Here is a 17,252-nt window from a genome sequence, read left to right as displayed (position 1 = left end):
CAGGGGACACGGCAGGGATGCTCTGTGTGCCTGGCTGGGCATGGAGGTGCTGGAGGTGGAGCAGGGCAGGAAAGGTGCTCATCCTGTTGGACACAAAGCCTTTCCCTCATGAACAGTGCCCTCAGGTGTGTGCAGGGGCAGCCACTGCGTCCAGAGCTCACCACAGCACTTCCATGGTCTGGAGAGCCTGGGGACCTTCCTGGGGACCTACCTGGATCAGCCCTGGCTGCTCTGCTGTCTGAGGTGAGCTCTGATCTCCTGTGGGAGGCAGCAAGGATTTGGGATGGCACGTGGGCCTTGTTATTGTCATTGCTCTCCATTGCAGGGTGTCACCGGCTCCAGAACCCTCCTCCTCCTCCTCCTCCTCCTCCTCCTCCTCCTCCTCTTCTCTGTAGACTCACGGTGGGACTTTGTCCTTTTCAGCCAACCAAGCAGAACATCCTGCTCTCCTTCTTGCCATGTGGACCTTGCCCTTTCTTAGATTCCCCAGCAAATCCTGCTCAGCTTGTAGGAGCAGTTATTTTCCATGGGCTCCTCTGGAAAAATAAACAGAGAATCTTGGTCAGCTGTACAGCCAGGGCTGGGCATCATCAGGAGCAGCTGCACCCTCTGGGGCAGTGCTTGGGAAGGATGTCTGGAGTGTGTTTAAGGTGGGAGCTGTGAATTGTGGGCGTCACTGAGAGGAAGAGGAGGGAGGAAGGTCCCTTATGCATCCAAATGCTCTGAACCTGTGCTGAGGGCTCTGGGCTCCTCTGGTCAGTGTGAGCATCTCTCCAAGGCCAGGGGCAGCACTTCACCTCCATTTAAAGAAAAAGAACCTGCAGCGCCAATAAACAGCCCCAAACTGAAATATTCCTGCTGTAGAGCCTTGAAATTAAAGGGAGAAGTCCTTTTACTCATAGCAGTGATCCTCAGTTATCCTCCTGCCTCTTCCTGCTCCAGGCTTCATCCATCTTTTGGGATTAATCAGTGGCTATTTAAATTAGAAAGTGTGTGGGCAAGCTGCTGCATTCTGCATCTCTCCTCACTATTGATAGCACCAAAAAGGGAGGTTTAGGAAAACTCAAGTGCAGCAAAGGCACAGGTCTTGGAGCCTTGTTGGCTCCAAGTAATCCTATTTTTCCTGAGTAAAATTTTCCTCCCATTTGCACCATCTCCTCTGAGCCAGACAGAATCCTTCTTTAAATGTCACCTGTTCTTTGCCCATGTGTTAAAAAAGGAAGCAAATTGTGTTCATTTGTTTCAAAAATAGAATTGCTTAGAATTGGTGCTGGCTTGCAAACCAGAAAATTCCCTTTTTATGGTACCAGAGAACTGGGCTGCAATAAAAGTGCTCACATTTTGTACCTACTCTATTCGATGGCACTTCCACAAGACCTTTACATATTTGTCCTGGTTTGGATACTCAGTTTGTTGTGGCTTGCCTTTGCTCTATATTTTTTCCATTTTTTTAGGTAAAAAAAAAAAGCTTTCTTATTCTTCTTTTTTAAAAACAAAAGTAATTTAATACCTGTATAGTATTCCAAGCAGTGCAGTGTAAATATTTATTCCTCAGCAGTTTGCAGAGGGTTCTCTTTTGTCACTGAGTTGTGGGTTTGATTTTTAAGTCTTGTTTTAGCACAGAGGCCCCACAAAGTGGGTTGGGAGAGGAGGAATGAGTGTTAACGAGTCCAACCCACCCCACCTGCCCTGATAAACTGCTTTTTTGGGGGTTTGAGGACTGTTTAAAAACCTTTTCAAACCTTTTCTGCTGATCTATGCCTTTAGCTTTGCAGGTACCTGCCTGAAGATTGTGTACACTCTGTTTGACCACTGTAACCTTCTTTGCTATAAATTTGGGGTATTTTTTTCCAGTCAGAGGCCTCAATAACCTTGTGTTTGACAGCAGCATCAGTGCTGTGCATGTGCAAACTGTGCCCTGTTGTTACAGAGAGCACCAACAGCTCCCTGCCAGCCACAGCCCCCTGCACACACAAAAATCACACAGCAGCCTGGCCGTGAGCTGTAACTCACTGAGTAACTTCCAACCAGTGGAACTACAGCAAGAAAAGTGAAAGCACTGCTGCAGACACAGGTGAACAACCTCAGTGTGAGGCTGCTGAGGAAACCAAACAGAGGGTGTGGGATTTACCAGAGAAACCTGACAAGTTGAGCTAACCCAGCTGGCTCTGAGCTCGTGAATAATGGGTGCAATTAGCATTATTTTCTACGTGCTTTCTTCACCCTGTGTGCAGGACAAGCGTGCTCACTGCTCTCACCTAGAGAAAGCAAAGCATGTAAAACACTGGAGACTGGGGTAAGTAGGAACCAGGAATCCTCTGGCTTGGCCCTTGTGCCCCTTCCTGGAGTTCTGGATGACTTGGGAGTTTAGAGAATCGCTTGCAAGGACGGAGGTTTGGGAGAAGGAGGTTCTGTGAGGCCAAGGGTGGTGTCTGATGTGGCAGTTCAGGTGTTCATGGCCAGGTTTCCTCCTGTGGCCTCGGAACAGCCCAGCCTTGGCTCTGTCAGGGCAGAGCTTCACCCAGCAGTGGGGACTGGTTCTGGGTCACATCTGTGAGCACTGGGGGTGGAGGATTCATCATCTCCCAGAGCAGTTTCTGTGCTGATGTGACGGAGCAGCCGTCCCTCAGCTCCAGCTGTGCCCGTGCTGCAGCCTCGGGGCTCTCACACATCCTTTTATCCCCTGCAGAGGGGAGGGTGTGGAAAGCTCCTGTTCCTCCCTGTGTGTGAGTTCCTGTCTCCTTCCCCCTTCCACTCCCAGTTTATTCTCCAGTGCTTTTTTAAGAACCACCATTCCTGATCAATTGCTGGCTGTAATAGAAACGTCACTTTTTCTCACTGTATTTATTCCTTACAAACCTTGTGTGACACGCTAGGCTCCCCTGGATGTAGCTGATCATTTTTACTTTGTAAATATAATTACCTAACTTTACATTAACTATATGGTAATAAACTATTTTTGCACCACCCTTTGCACGCCGTGTGTGACAGGTTTATTTCTAAAAAGAAGGAAGAACAGGGCAGAAGTCAGAGCAGGAAAAGGGAGATGGTTTTTATAGTCACCCTTCACATAGGAAATGCAATAGGCAGCATTTTAACAGCAATAATATATTTTAAGTAGTTTAAATCTAGTGCTGCTGAATGGGATTTATTGGAGAATGACCTTCCCAAGGTGCATCCATACAGGTAACATCATTTTCTTTCCCTCATGCAAACTTTCTCAGAACAAATCTAAAATCTGGGGATGTCCATGGATCATAAATATCTTAGTAAGGATCTACAGGAATTGAAATGAAAAAGTGAGATGAAGCTGTTGATGTTTTCTGTGAAAATGGTTTATTTAACAGTGCCAATCACAGCACTACTGGTAACAAAAATAGTAACAGAATATAAAAACCTCTTTTCATTTTGAGAGATATTAAGGCACTTTCCATTCAGTATAAAACAATTCTTACATAGACACTATTTTGAGTTAGAAATTCTGAGGTTTTTACATCATCTTTGTTCCACCCTGAGCTGTGGGGACAGAGGTGTCACCTCCCTCCCCTCGCTGTCCCCAGGCTGGTGCTGCCAGGGGAGGGCACAGACCATGACAGGTGTCCCAACACCTGAAAGAAGCAGGTGGGATTTCCAGAGCCCACCTGAAGTGGTGACCCAGCTCTAGCTGTGTCTGCTCTCCAGATAAACCCTGATCCCAAAGAACCATTTCTCCCATTTCCCTCCAGAGCTCCTGACCCTTCCTTGCTGGAAGTGAAGCTCTCATTACCATCTGTGCTCATCTTTTACACCAGAGCTCTGATAACCTTTAACCAAAAGAAACATGTACACATTCAAAACTTAAAAATTGTTGCTATTTCCCAGGAATTTCCTTTTACCAACTTCCAACAATTAATGCCAACAAGAAATGTAACCGAGGCACTTAATCTATAGAAACTCTTAACTCTGCTGTAGCCCTCTCATCTCTCCCTACCTTTTCAGTGTAGAGGCGCCCTTGGGCTACAATTCCATTTGGAATTTGCTACAATTCCATTCCATATCCCAAGCTGAAAATGTTCCTTTTACCACTGAAACACAAGCTCAGCACTGTAGGAACACACCTGGTCTGTACCAGGGCACAGCAACGAGCCTGCCCCAAGTTTTAATGCCCATGGATGCAGCTCTGTCACTGTCACCCTCACAACCAAACAGTTGTGTCATTCCCTCTAGCACACCCACAGCAAGGGATCTGTGGCATTTTAGGGCAGAGAACACTTCTCTGGAGACATTTACCACCAAAGTTACACCCAGATGGACAAAACAATGATGTCTATACATAATAATAAACTCTGTGGGTGTTACCATGCTCCACTAGGCCTGTGAGGCAGCTCTATCATTTACTGCCTTTCAGAAAAAAACCTGTAATTGGCAGGATTGTACTCTTCCCAAATCCTTTCAAACTCCTCCTGGAAAGCCTTCACGTACTCGGCGTCCTCCACCACCAGCACGTTCTCGCGGTTGCTCTGGATGGCCTGGGTGGTCCAGTTGAGGGAGCCTGTGATGAGCATCCTGCGGTCCACGATGGCGAACTTGTGGTGCATGTAGCCGCTGTGCTGGTCGTGGCGCACCTGGATCCCTGCAGGGACACACACACAGACACAGACAGACAGACACAGACACACAGGGGCTGTCAGACACAACTCGGGGCTCACCGGGCCCGCAGCGGGGCAGGCCCGGCCCCGGTCCCTCAGCGCTCACCCGCGTGGCGCAGGCGGCCGATCTGGGAGCCGTGCAGCCCCATGTACTGCGCGTCCGTCACCAGGCGGATGCGGACCCCGCGGCGGTGCAGGAGCTGCACGGCCCGGGCGAGCTGCGGGCAGGAGAAGGAGAAGAGGCAGAGGTCGAGCGAGCGGCGGGCGGAGAGGAGGCGGCGCACCAGGCGGCTCAGGGCGGTGTCGCCGCTGGGCAGCGGGCACGGGCAGGGCCGGGCGGGCGCGCCGGGCTCGGCAGCCTCGGCCAGCAGCGCCTCGATGCAGCAGGGCGGCGAGGGGAAGAACAGCACCTCCCGCACGGGCCGGGCCCGCCGCCAGGCCGCCACCGCCAGCGCCACCGCGGTCACGGCCGCCGCCGCCAGCGCCCCCGCCGCCCTCATGGCCCGGCCCGGCCCGCGCAGCCGCGGCGGAGGCGGGAGCGGCCCGCGGGGAGGAGCGGCCGCCGCACGGGGCTGGGCCGCGCTCCCGCATCCCGGCACCGACCCTGCTCCGAGGGGCTCCGGATCCTGCCCCGGACACCGACCCCTCCCCAGGTACCGGAACCCTGACAGCGAACCCGACACCGCACACCGAGCCCATGCAGCGGATTCCCATCCTTTAATCACAGAATGGTTTAGTGGGAAGGGATCTCAGAGATCATCCAGTTCCAGTCCCATGCCATGGGCAGGGACATTTTCTGCTATTCCTTCCCAATATCCCGTCCAGCCCCGCCCTCTGGCAGTGGGAAGCCATTCCCTGTGTTCTGCCCCTCCAGGCCCTCATCCAAAGTCCCTCTCCAGCCCTCCTGGAGCCCCTTTAGGCTCTGGAAGGGGCTCTGAGGCCTCTCTGGATCTTCTCCAGGTGAACACCCCCAGCTGTCCCAGCCTGTCCCAGAGCAGAGGGGCTTTAACCCTTGGAGCGTCTCTGTGGCCTCCTCTGGGCTCGCTCCAGCAGCTCCACACCCTTGTGATGCTGTGGGCCCAGAGCTGGAGGCAGCTCTGCAGGTGGAGTCTCATGAGGGTGGAATAGAGGGGACCATCAGCTGCTCGACCCTGCCTGGCAGAGGGGACAGGGGTGGCAGAACTGGTACCAGAAGGGTTTGTCTGTAGCTGCAGCACTGCCACCAAAGGGGTTTGTCTGTCGCTGCGGCCAGCAGTGAGCCAGCACTGGCTCCATCACACGGCAGCTGCAGCACTCACTGCTCCCACCTCGCTCCCAGCTACACGCTGCTCAGCCGGGCAGAAATCACTCTGGAATAAAGAATTATCCTGTCTCCATCAGTTTGTCTCTGAGGCATATCATTTGGAGGGAAAGAGGGTGCTGAAAGGTGTCTGCAGAGATGACTTTTTTTGTTAATTGAGTTGTGCACATTCCAGCTCTCGCTGACGGCAAAGGGAGCAGCCGCGGCCTCACCTGCGAGCTGCAGGAACCTGCCCAGGCAATCCTTTGGCAATCCCACCTACAGATGTGTTCTGGCAGGCAAGCACAGCTGGGTGGAGCTTCACTGACTTGGCAGCTCTCCTCCTTCTTTCCTGTGGGCATTTTTATAAGCTTTAGTGGTTTCCTTGCCCTGGCTCAAAGCTGAGTCTGCTTGTCCATGACAGCCCACCAGGTCAGGATGGAGAGGGATCAACGTCCTGCACAACTCACCAGGAGCAAGGGAGCAGCAGCAGCCTCGGCTCGACCTTGTGACCAACCCTTTTGCTGTTCTGGGAGGAAGCACCAGGTGAGGTTTTGATGCTGGATTTCTTGGGAGAGCTGTTTTTTTAAAAGACAAATCCAGTTCAGCAATCAAGAAGGTCTCAATGTCAAATGATGTCTCACCTGTTCTGTTACACAGCTCTGGACTGGACCAGAATAGTTTTAAAATAAAATTACTGGGTTAGTCTACAAGAAACTAATACAAAAATAAGAGTAAAAGACCAGTATTAAATTCTCTACATTTCTACATTAGATCTAGGCTAAGGATGCAGGAATTTTGTGGATCAGCTGCTGCTTTCCCTCACCACAACACACACACACTGAAAATAAACACAAAACCAGGCTTTGTTCGTTTTACAAAAATAGCTCTTATGAGATTTAATGCCTGTCTCCATTTTACAGATGTTCCAGACAAAAATCAACCTCCGTATTTTATATATAAGAACAGAACTTGTGACAAAGCTGGAACATCCTCTCTGAGCTTGAGTGAGTGTAGAAGGTCACCTGGGTAAAACCTGCCTTTAGCTTGTTCAAAACATCTGTGGTAACGTCAAGTGTTCCCAATAATGATCCAGAAAACAAAAAGAAAAGACATAAACCCCAGACTTCACAACAGAAACAGAGATTCCTTACGGAACAGCTAAGGAATATCTGGTTAGGTAATTAAAAAATGCACCAATGTTTTCAGGAACTATTAAGCAAAAATGGCTACTATAGAGTTATATAAGGGAGCACCTACAGGTTGAATCTCTTCTGCTTTATTAGGAAGCTAAAAAAGACAGAAGAGAACCTTATCCTGGCGAGGTTATCTTCATTACCTGGAAGTTCTTCAACCACAGGCAAAACAAGGCGAGTATTTTCCCCTCTGAGAGGCAAGCAGGCTGCATTTTGAGGCTTCTTATTTTACAATTCGCCCTCCCAGACAAGATTTCCAAAGCAAATGCTAAAACCGTCTCAAGTTAAGATTATAAATAAATAAAGAGGAGTGACAGGACTCCCATGGGATATCCTGACTTATGCTACAGCAGAAAATAGTCTCTTAAATCTGAGCACAAAGTGGTTTGAAATAATTTACATGTGATCCATACCCTGTGACGTGCCTCGTATTTTTGGTTCTTGTTCTCTCAGGCATTGAGGAGATTTATGTGGGATTTCAGTGAGATTAACCATATGCACTCCCAGGAGTTCTGGATGCTGTCACAGGCCTGCCAAGCAACCTAAAGGTGAGGCCTGCTGCCACACCACGATGCTTAATGAGGACAGGATGGGATTTTAATTAATTTAGCTGATTCTTTGAGCGTTGCTGTGTTTTAGTCTTGAGTGTGCACGTCTAGATTGAGAGCTGAGTTCCTGGGGAGACAGCAGCACTGTGGATTAGCACTTATTAGTCCAGTCTCACAGCAAGTAGAAAAGACTCAAGTCACTCTTCAAGTTGGTTTGAGGACCAGGAGAATAGTGACGAAGCCTCACTATCCACCTAAAGCACAAGCTGCAGGCTCAGCAGAGGTAACCAGGGGTCCCTGCCCTTCTCTGAAGGCAGCAGGGGTTGGGCACCCTTCAATTCCGGCACTCTGAGGACGTCGGGCTGCGAACTGTCGACATCAGGTGCGACTTGTAGGTCTTGCTCAGGCCGGTCATCCAGAACTTGAGGAGTTTGACATTGTCCTCCTCTGCAGCTCCCAGGATGCTCAGCAGCTTCTGGGTGTCCTCCTTGGGTCTGCTGTCCACTTTAGTGAACTTAAAGAGGACTTTCACTTTACTGCAGGAACAAGAGATTGCTGTCATTATCAAATGGACTCACACACCATCAAACAGGGAACAAGGAGGAGCTGGAGCTTCTCTTGGCACCTACTGCAACTAAATGTTAATAAAAGCTTCTACCAGTGTTTCATTGAAACTATTCTCATGCTTTGATGAAGAAGGGTGATGATTAGTCAGGGAGATGACTCATTTTCAGTAATAATGGGCATATTTCTAGTTTGGCTTTTTCATTCTAGCAGAAAGTAGAACAATGAATTGTGACAACTGGGAGACACATCCAGTGCCCATCTGCCTTCAGGTAAATTCACACAGTCATGATGTGCCATGAATTATTCACATGACTGACTGGTCCTCCTTTACAGCTACCTGCACCTCTGAAATGCAGAGCCTGAAGGCAGAACCCGGGCATGTGTTTGGGTGTCAGCTGTGCTGGGCTATGGCCACACTGACAGGCACAGAGGGATCTGCAGCTTTAATCCTCCTAACCTGGGTGAGGCAGGCAGGTGGTGTCATGCAGGTAAACCTACAGATGTGTGAACTGAAGCATAAAGGTTAAGAACTGCTGAAAGCCAAAAAGAGAGTTAGGACTAGAGTAGGAAATTCTTAACTCCTGACTTAATTTGTTCCTGTAAATCCAAATGAGCTGCAGCAGAAGTCACCTGACTGAAGTGTGTCCTGCACTCTGCTGTTGCTGTGCCAAAGCTGCTCCTCTGAGAGCAAGGGAGCTGTACTTACTTCATCCACTCCTCCTTCAGGCACACAAGGCACTGATCCACAACATCCACTGAGAGGTTCTGGTTGGTCAGGGCAGCTTCGATCTTGTTCAAGATTGTTGGGCCAACTGCAGGAGCAGAAAAAGGGGGAAGGGTGAGAAAGAGGACACACAAGGTAAAGGTTACTGCTTACACCTTTACTGCTAATAATTGTTAACTATAGCCCCCAGTGGCCTGCTGGGATTTCATTGCCATGGAAGAGCAGCTAAAGGTCATCCCATTAGAAAAACATCTGATCAAAGAAGCAACATGGAGTTTAGTGAAGGACCCTAGACATCCAAACAGGTTCAGGGATCTTTGTTTTCTCTTCAGACCCACTTTTAAACTCCTGCTTAGCTTTTGTTGTGCCCTTATCAAAAGATCATTAAAAACACAAGGTTATGAAAAGACCTTCGTGCTTCTTTGTACAATATAGAAACATACATAAAAAATATAACCCCCCAACTTATACTTGCTTTAATGTTCCACTTGTAAAGGGCAGTTCCAGGATACTTAATGAAAAAGTAAACCAACCCAAGGCATTCCTGGACCACTTTTTGTAAGTCCCTAGGAGACTTTTTTCCCAGCAGTCCATGGCCCAGTAAGTTTGATGCCGTGGTGGAGAAAAGACCTTGCAGTGACTATTTTTGTGCAGAAGTTTCTGGACATGCCACTGACTGGATGGAAAATAAACTGGTGTATTTATACATGTGGGATCAACAACAGGAAGAGCACTGTGCAGAGAGCAAGTCTCTGCTTTGCATCTCTGTCTTCAGGGACCAAGAGGAAGGATGAGCCATCTGCTGTGTCTTTTGAGACACTCAGTGAGGCAAATTCTTCTAAATTAAGACTTCCCAGAAAAGACAAGACTGATGGACCTGACTCAAATCACCTCTAGGTGCAAGTGTTCAACTGCTGGAAGGAAGTAGGTAAAATTAAATAGAAAAGTCTGGGTATTTCTCTATCAGCCATATTTGACTACCAAGTGGAACATGGAAAATCAGTGATGTCATGGTCCTTACAAGTTAGTCTTACTCAAAATAAACACACGAGTATCCCAGGATTGAAAGTGTTCACTGTGGGTTACAGAATTTCCCTACAATTTTTCTTATACCTATGTTACAGAATCCATTTCTCATTTATGAAAATTAACAAGCAAAATGCTGATCTGGTAGAGCAAATGTTTTATAACTGAACAATCTGTGGTGAACCTCACCTCAAGCAGCTAACCCCTAGCTGAATATTGACCTGGCTTCTACCCAAACCTCCTTCAGGGCCAGTACATGAAAACCAGTTAAAGATCAAGATGCTCTTTTAATCTCAGTGACAGAGGCTCTTTCTGCATCCATCACCCACCTCGATCTGCTGCCACAGGGCTCCCACTGGTGACAAGGAACTCGTACTTGTTGAGGGACTGCTCATCATCAAACAGGGTTGGGTAGAGGCTGGAGCGGGAGGCAGCACGGACTTCCACAATGACTGCAAACTCTGCAGCAACAAGAGCCCAAAAGAGCATGAGCTGTGCTAGCCCAGACTCTAAAACACAGCTACAGACCCTGCTTTGTCTAGAGAAGGTGTCACATCTTTCAGTCACTGACCAGGAAAAGTCACGCGGAAAACAAAATGAAATGGTTGGAGCTTTATTTCATGCAGCCAATTCTTATTAAAAAAAAATAAAAATCTAGTGTCTTTTAACATGACTAGGGAGAGGAGAGGGTTCAGCAAGGGGTTCTTACCAGATGCCAGGATGTGGGGAGGGATCTGGACGTGCGGGCCCAGGCCCAGGAAGTTGCAGCGATAGGCCTCCTCGTACTGCTCGCTGTAGGGGATGATCCGCACGCACCCGATGGGCAGCATCGTCTGCAGGGGGAACCAGCCGAGAGAAACTCTGGAATTCAACAACTAACTGCAATTCCCTCCCTGACCTCCAGGGCTAAACCTGGAGCTTAGCTTCCAGGCCAAAACATGGAGCACTGCTTAGGAAAATGCTCCTGATCTGGGGGATCAAAGTAACCCACTCAGCCTGAGAGCCCCTGCAGTCACTGAGGACAAGCAAGATATCCAGAGGTTGAGGGGATTTTGTTTTGTGCATGTTTTTTGGGTTATTTTGATTGCTATTTTTTTTCAAAACCACATAATTTAGAACAAACTCTTCACAAGATCACATGTTGGGGCAGATCATTATAAAGGCTGGAGTAGTAGAGAAATACATGTACAAAAAAAATATGCAGCCAAGAAACAAAGGAAAAGGTTTCTACCCGTAGGACATCAAAGGCAGACTGGACAAGATCCACATCCTGAGCTTTCCAGATGACCTGGTTCCCCATCAGAACATGCCAAGCCAGCATTCGGAATGCTGATGCCCCAAGAACCTGGAAAAAAAACCCAAACCATTTTGCACTGGTTATAAAAATGACTGAAATGTCTAGTTTGCCATGTTAAAAACATGAGTGACAGGTAGGAAAGGGCTAGACCAGGACAGCAGGAATGGACATGGACATTTAGCACATGAGCCTTGGACACATGAACCTTCCCCCTCAGCCAGGTCACAGGAAGCACAGCAGATAAGCAAGATCCATACAGAATAATTTATTCTATCTGTAAATCATTTTTCCGTTTGAAACACTTTTTTAAAAAGCAAATATTGCTTGGCTTTCCAGATGCTGCAGAACCTCTGTATTAAATTACTGCCACTGCTCTTGGGAAGAAGAGAAGTGCAGAGTTTGAGGGAAATCATCTGACCCCACCCCACATGACTGCTGATCACCAGAGGCCCACGTGAGGAAGGGAGCGTGCCCAGAGATCCAGTTCACATCGTGTTCCTGGCTGGGCAGGCACTGTGCTGAGCACAGCACACGGAATGTGCAGATTGCTGGAAATAAATGGATCTTAAAAAAAAAAAATCAAACATTATCAGGAGAAAAGAGCTTGTGAACTCTGCAGCCTCTGTTACCTGTCTCATGTGCCTGAGAGAGCGGAACACTGACAACCTCCTGTGAGCCACGTTCCAGCTGTTGCAGTCTGGCACCAGAGAGGTTTCAGGGGAGCTTTTGGACAGCTCCTGCCCTTCCACAACATCTGGCTGGGAAGAAGGCTTCTCTTCTTCCTCAGAACCGTCCCAGCCCTCTGACTCTTCTTTCAGATCTAAAAAAAAAAAACCCCAAAACAGAGGAGGAGATTGGTCATAAAAATTGCTGCTCTCTAGGAATGGAAAGAGGAAAGTGCTCACATGCTGCAGCCATGTGATTTTGGGTGGATGTGGGAAGAGAGAGAGCTCAGAACACAGTAACTGAAAGTACTGGCAGCAGCACAGACACACTTAAGTGTTAATTCAGATAAAAAATAACTACTCAAGGGTCAAGAAGGAATTTTCATTTTCTACAGAACTGAAAGTCACATTTTTTGATCAGCTATGTTCTCTATTCTTGTTTTAAAGGTTATGGACAAAGCTTTGTAGATTCTAGTATACATGGTTAATAAAATAGTTCAACCTAGGGAAAAAATCCCTAAAAAACTATGATCCTTTACTTTTAGAAAGTTTGTAGAAAAAGGAGCAATAAATCCATATGTTGTGACTGCAAATCCTTCTGGCTGTACAGATTCACTGGGAGGGCCAGCCCAGCCACAGAGAACAACAATCTTGATGATGCAACTCTGCTACTCAAGTGACAAACACCACTGCAGAGGGCCTTTGAGGTGCCTGCATTTCACATTCCTGTCAGAGCCATCTCCAGATGGGAGAGACTACCAGCAAGGTGAAACTGATGAGCAACGGCTGTGCTGAAGATGCTGATCAAAGAACTCAGTGTTTCATCATCTGAAGCATTCTCAGAGGGTTTTTGCAGCTCTGGAAACCTCTGTCTCACCTGCAAGTTTTTCCATCTGAACCAGGGTGTCTTCTGTGGGTGCTCCCTCCAGAAGCTTCTCTGTAAGCCGGCTACCACAAGCCTTCAGCAGCCTGGAGACATTGAAAGGAAGAGAAGCAGTCATGCAGCTTGACAGGTGCAAAAATCCAGTAAGAAACTTTATGTCATGATGTCAAACAAAATATCCAAGCACTAACCACTTTGTGCTACCTTCCAGCACATCCCAGTGCTTTCCTGAGTGTGGGACTATCAGCCCATCTTACAACCCCTGCCACACAGAGTCACCCCGATCCCAGCGTTCTGCAATTTCTTTGTGCAGCATGCTTATCCCCCATCCAAATCACATGCCAGTGTTGCAACCCTCCCTGTGGCATCTTTCCAGGGAGGTTTAATGAGCCAGTCAGGCACTGGAGCAACTGGACTCTCTCAGAGCCCAATGGCTGCATCTCCCACGCTGCTGATGCAGCACAGGGGCACTGCCAGGTGAACCACCATGGTCTGTCACCTGTGAATTCCATGTGCAACACACTGGGGGCAGGGGCATCTTTTATTCCTTTCTTCCACACTGCAAAACCTTTCCATCTGCAAAACCTTTCCATCTGCATAGCCATGGCTTCTATCAGTATTACCTCACAGCAAAAAGAAATTTTTTTGTCCTAAAGACATCAGTGTTGGCTCCTTCCAATTAAGACGCTACTTAGAAAAGTCTGAGTATTACCTCAAAAAATCCACCCAAACACTCAAATCCCATTCCCACTGTTTCAGGCAGCATCCTCCTGAGGAGGGACTGCCCAGGCTGAGCCCAGCAGGGCATTACCAGGCAAAGGAGGTGTGCAGGCAGGCCCAGAGGTTCTCGTCGTTGGTCAGCGAGGTCAGGGAGCGCGCGGCGTTGCCGTTGCGCTGGTGCAGGAAGGGGGTGAAGGCCGTGTTCATGCGCTGGGCACGCTGGGGACACCCAAACTGCTCTGCTTCAAACACCTGCACACACAGCAAGGGCACTGTCACTGACTGGAAGAAGTTCAGTGTTTGCAAAACTCAGGCAAAAAAACCCCAAAAATACCAAGCGAAAAAGGTGTGTCACACACAGTCGTCCAGTCATGGGAACACAGAGAAAGAAGGGACATCTTATTCTTAGATGGACTAAAACTCTCATCAAGTAACATTTGTGCTCCAAAATCATTGTCCTTCCCAGACTGACTTAATTACATTTGTAACAAAGCTGTGGTCTATGAGGCCTGTGAAAAGCACTGAGTGTTTCAAATTCCTGTTCCTTCCCTCCTACACCCCCAGACACAGAATCCTGGGATGGTTTGGGTTGGGAAGATCAAATTGTTCCAACCCCCCCTGCCACAGGCAACTGGCACCTTCCATGAGATCAGGGATGCTCCAAGCCCTGTCCAACCTGGCCATGAACACTTCCAGGGATGGGGATAAACATCCCTGGAGCCTTGTGTCAATCTTCATGACCACCCTGTCAAGAGCTGGATCAGCTTTTTGACTCAGCTGTCAATCAGGGATCATGATGCTGCACTGACACTGAGTCACAGGGACTGACCCACCTTCAGAGCTTTGCCCTGCAGCTCATCAATGATGCCTCTGATTTTTCCCAGCAAGAAAGGCCAGGAGTTGATAAGGTAAATCCGGTCCATCATGATGGTGATGATGCTGTACCAGCGCTGGAAACCTCGGGCCAGGCTGTCTTTGATAAAGAAGGTGTGGCTGAACACAAAACCATGTTGCTCATCTCCAAAAAAAATAGGGCCTTCACGTCCTGGGCAGACCTGAAGGGAAGGGACAACACACCAAAGTTATTAAACACATCACAGATAACCAACTAAACAGCTCCCTGCACTTTAACACCCACTTGGTGAATAAATGAAGCCTTTTTACAATACTATCCCAAAACTGTGCTCAAACAGCCTTCCAGAGATATCCTACAAACACTCCAAATCCTTCAATTTAACTGTATTTTAAGAATTCAGCTCCATTCAACTGAGAATCCAGAAGGAATTTTGCTGATCCTGACACACAAATGTTCATTAATCTGTGAGGTTTTTCCTTCATATCTATTAGAGGATGAATATTAATGGTCTATAAAGGGCACTCAACACCACATTCAGAGGTTTTTACAAAAACCAGGTTATCTTACAACGACAAATAATAAGCACAAGGAACAAAACCAAGGAGGGCATATTTTTAGCCTCACAAAGTGAGAGGAAGGAACCCTTGAGGTCATAAAAAATCAAGCTAAAAACCACCACCAATCCTGCAATAACAGACTTCTGTGCCTGTCTTTCCCCCTGTTCCCTGCATGTTCCAGTCTGCACGGAGCAGGCAGGAGCAGCAGTGGAATATCTTGGGTTTGAAGTGCTGGAGGAGGCACAGAGAGCAGTCCCTGTGCCCAGGGCAGGTACCTCACAGCTGAGGCTGCGCACGCAGGCCTGGCGCACGATGCTGAACAGCTGGGGATGGTTTGGGTGCTGGTGGCTGACGTACTTGATGGAGGTCTCCTTGTCGTGGCTGACGTACCCTGGGTGTCCTCCTGCGAGGGAGCGGCAGCCCTGAAGGCAGAAAAGCAAATCCAGCCATAAATGAGCGTGCAGGTAGCTCAGGTTTCCAAAGAGCTCTCACTGTTCCCTCCAAAACACCATAAAATGTTATTTACACACGCAGACAGGAACACAAACACTCAGAAGACAAGGAAGGTGAGTCAGGGTCAGGATTTGAACTCAGCTCCTCACACAAAACTCTGATATACTTTCTCTGATCTTATGCTCATTTTCCACTATTAAATTCCACTGTGAACTTGGTGCTGGTAAAGTTCAGTTCCACCAGCTGTGAAACCAATTGGCCAAACAAAACTGGCCACAACTGAAGTGAAAGTAAATAATAAATATATCAGAGGAAGTACTGATAGAGGACAAGTATGAAAATCATAGAATGGTTTGGGTAGGAAGGGACCTTAAAGATCCCCTCATTCCACCCCCATGGGCAGGGACACCTTCCACTATCCCAGGTGGCTCCAAGCCCATCCAACCTGGCCTGGGACACTTCCAGGGATGGGGCAGCCACAGCTTCTCTGTGCCAGAGCCTCACCACCTTGACACGGAACAATTGTTTTAGTATATCTAATCTAAATTTCCCCTCTTTCAGTTTCAACACACTACTCCTTGTCCTATCACTGCAGTTCCTGATGAAGAGTCCCCCTCTGGATTTCCTGCAAGCCCCTTTAGACAGGAATGTTGTTGCAAGGTCTCCACACAAACTTCTGTTCTCCAGGCTGAGCAGCCCTGAATGACTGAGAATATACATATTTCCTATTTTTTTATTATTTTTGCTTTATTTTTTTTTGTTTCCTAACCAATACTGCTCTTAAAATTACTATTAATAAATGATCTGACCTAATCTAACAAAGTAAATGCTCTTTGAGAATAAAGAAAGCATTTCAAAGCCACAAAAGAACCACAGATCACAGAGCTTAAAGAGGCCTCAAGGTGCTGTCAAGGTGTATGTGTTCAACTCCTTCATCCTCTTGTTGGTCATTAGGATTAGAGTTAGGGCTAGTTTGCAGTTTATGACGACTTGGAGATCTTCTGGCACTGACACATACAAAACCAGTGCTGTTCACATTTTTATTTGTCTCTAAACAATTCAATTTACATCAGAGAACCCCAGAGCCCTTCAACCAAGCCAAGGACACCAATGCCCACACACAGATTTCCCCACTTACCTCACACATGTCAGATTTCTTTGGGCCAGGGCTGCTGGAGTCGGCGCTGGCGCCTTCGGCCGGGCTGTGCGAGCGGATCCTGCTGCTCATCTGAATGCCCCCTTCCTCCTCCTCGGCCTGCTCGTTCTGCCCGGAGATGTCCCCGCTGCCGGCGCCCTGCGGGAGCGGCGAGTGCAGCACCTCGGTGCAGAACAGCGTGCGGGGGCCGTGCAGCTCGCAGAAATGGCACAGGGCCACGATGGCGTTCATGGCGAGGGCTCAGCGCGGCCGCCGGGCCAGGCTCCTGCGGCAGGGACAGAGACGCCGTCAGCACAGGGATAGCCCAGGACACCTCAGGCCTCGCTGCTGCCAGGGCTGCTCTGCATCCCACCCGGAGCTCAGCCTGAGCTAATCAAGTCCAACCTGTGACCAAACCCCACCCTGTCACCCAGATCACAGCGCTGAGTGCCATGCCCACTCTTCCTTTAAACACCTCCAGGGATGGTGACTCCAACATCTCCCTAGGAATTCCACTGATCCAGGACCAACCTCCTGCTTGCTGATGAGATGGCCTCGAGCAACCCAGCCTGCCATGCCCAGATGCTGGATGCTGATCCAGGACACCTCCGGCCCCATGGGGGGGAATGGGGCTGGACCAATCCCTCATGCCCAGATACCTCCAGCATCACAGGGACAGGTTCAGGGAATCTCAGAATGGTTTGGGTTGGAAGCGACA

At 48.5% G+C, this 17,252-nt stretch overlaps 2 protein-coding genes across 2 annotated transcripts; both read right to left on the bottom strand.

The window, feature by feature from the left end:
* Window positions 1-3,313: 3,313 nt before the first annotated feature.
* On the bottom strand, window positions 3,314-5,128 carry PLD6 (phospholipase D family member 6). Its single transcript, XM_058035800.1, has 2 exons — window positions 4,735-5,128; window positions 3,314-4,612 (listed from the first exon to the last, which is right to left on the bottom strand). Exons 1-2 carry the CDS (start codon window positions 5,126-5,128, stop codon window positions 4,374-4,376), a joined length of 633 nt encoding a protein of 210 aa, XP_057891783.1. The 3' UTR covers window positions 3,314-4,373.
* A 1,650-nt stretch (window positions 5,129-6,778) lies between these two features.
* FLCN (folliculin) lies at window positions 6,779-16,821 on the bottom strand. The gene is made up of 11 exons (XM_058035348.1): window positions 16,538-16,821; window positions 15,222-15,368; window positions 14,367-14,588; window positions 13,625-13,785; window positions 12,808-12,899; window positions 11,895-12,085; window positions 11,200-11,313; window positions 10,678-10,801; window positions 10,298-10,429; window positions 8,925-9,030; window positions 6,779-8,187 (listed from the first exon to the last, which is right to left on the bottom strand). Exons 1-11 carry the CDS (start codon window positions 16,784-16,786, stop codon window positions 7,986-7,988), a joined length of 1,740 nt encoding a protein of 579 aa, XP_057891331.1. The 5' UTR covers window positions 16,787-16,821; the 3' UTR covers window positions 6,779-7,985.
* Window positions 16,822-17,252: the final 431 nt, after the last annotated feature.

This window comes from Melospiza georgiana, chromosome 16 (genome assembly GCF_028018845.1).
Source record: "Melospiza georgiana isolate bMelGeo1 chromosome 16, bMelGeo1.pri, whole genome shotgun sequence".
In the NCBI taxonomy this organism is placed as follows: domain Eukaryota; kingdom Metazoa; phylum Chordata; class Aves; order Passeriformes; family Passerellidae; genus Melospiza; species Melospiza georgiana.
This window is presented reverse-complemented; position numbering and strand designations above follow the sequence as displayed.

Excerpts from the sequence above, each read along its gene's own strand:
- PLD6 (XM_058035800.1), bottom strand. The coding sequence starts at position 5,128 with ATGAGGGCGGCGGGGGCGCTGGCGGCGGCGGCCGTGACCGCGGTGGCG. Across the intron at positions 4,613-4,734 it reads CGGCCGCCTGCGCCACGCGG|GGATCCAGGTGCGCCACGAC; the intron begins GTGAGCGCTGAG and ends GTGTCCCTGCAG.
- FLCN (XM_058035348.1), bottom strand. The coding sequence starts at position 16,786 with ATGAACGCCATCGTGGCCCTGTGCCATTTCTGCGAGCTGCACGGCCCC. Across the intron at positions 12,086-12,807 it reads TCAGATGGAAAAACTTGCAG|ATCTGAAAGAAGAGTCAGAG; the intron begins GTGAGACAGAGG and ends TTTTTTTTTTAG. Across the intron at positions 11,314-11,894 it reads CTCTCAGGCACATGAGACAG|GTTCTTGGGGCATCAGCATT; the intron begins GTAACAGAGGCT and ends TTTTTTTTCCAG.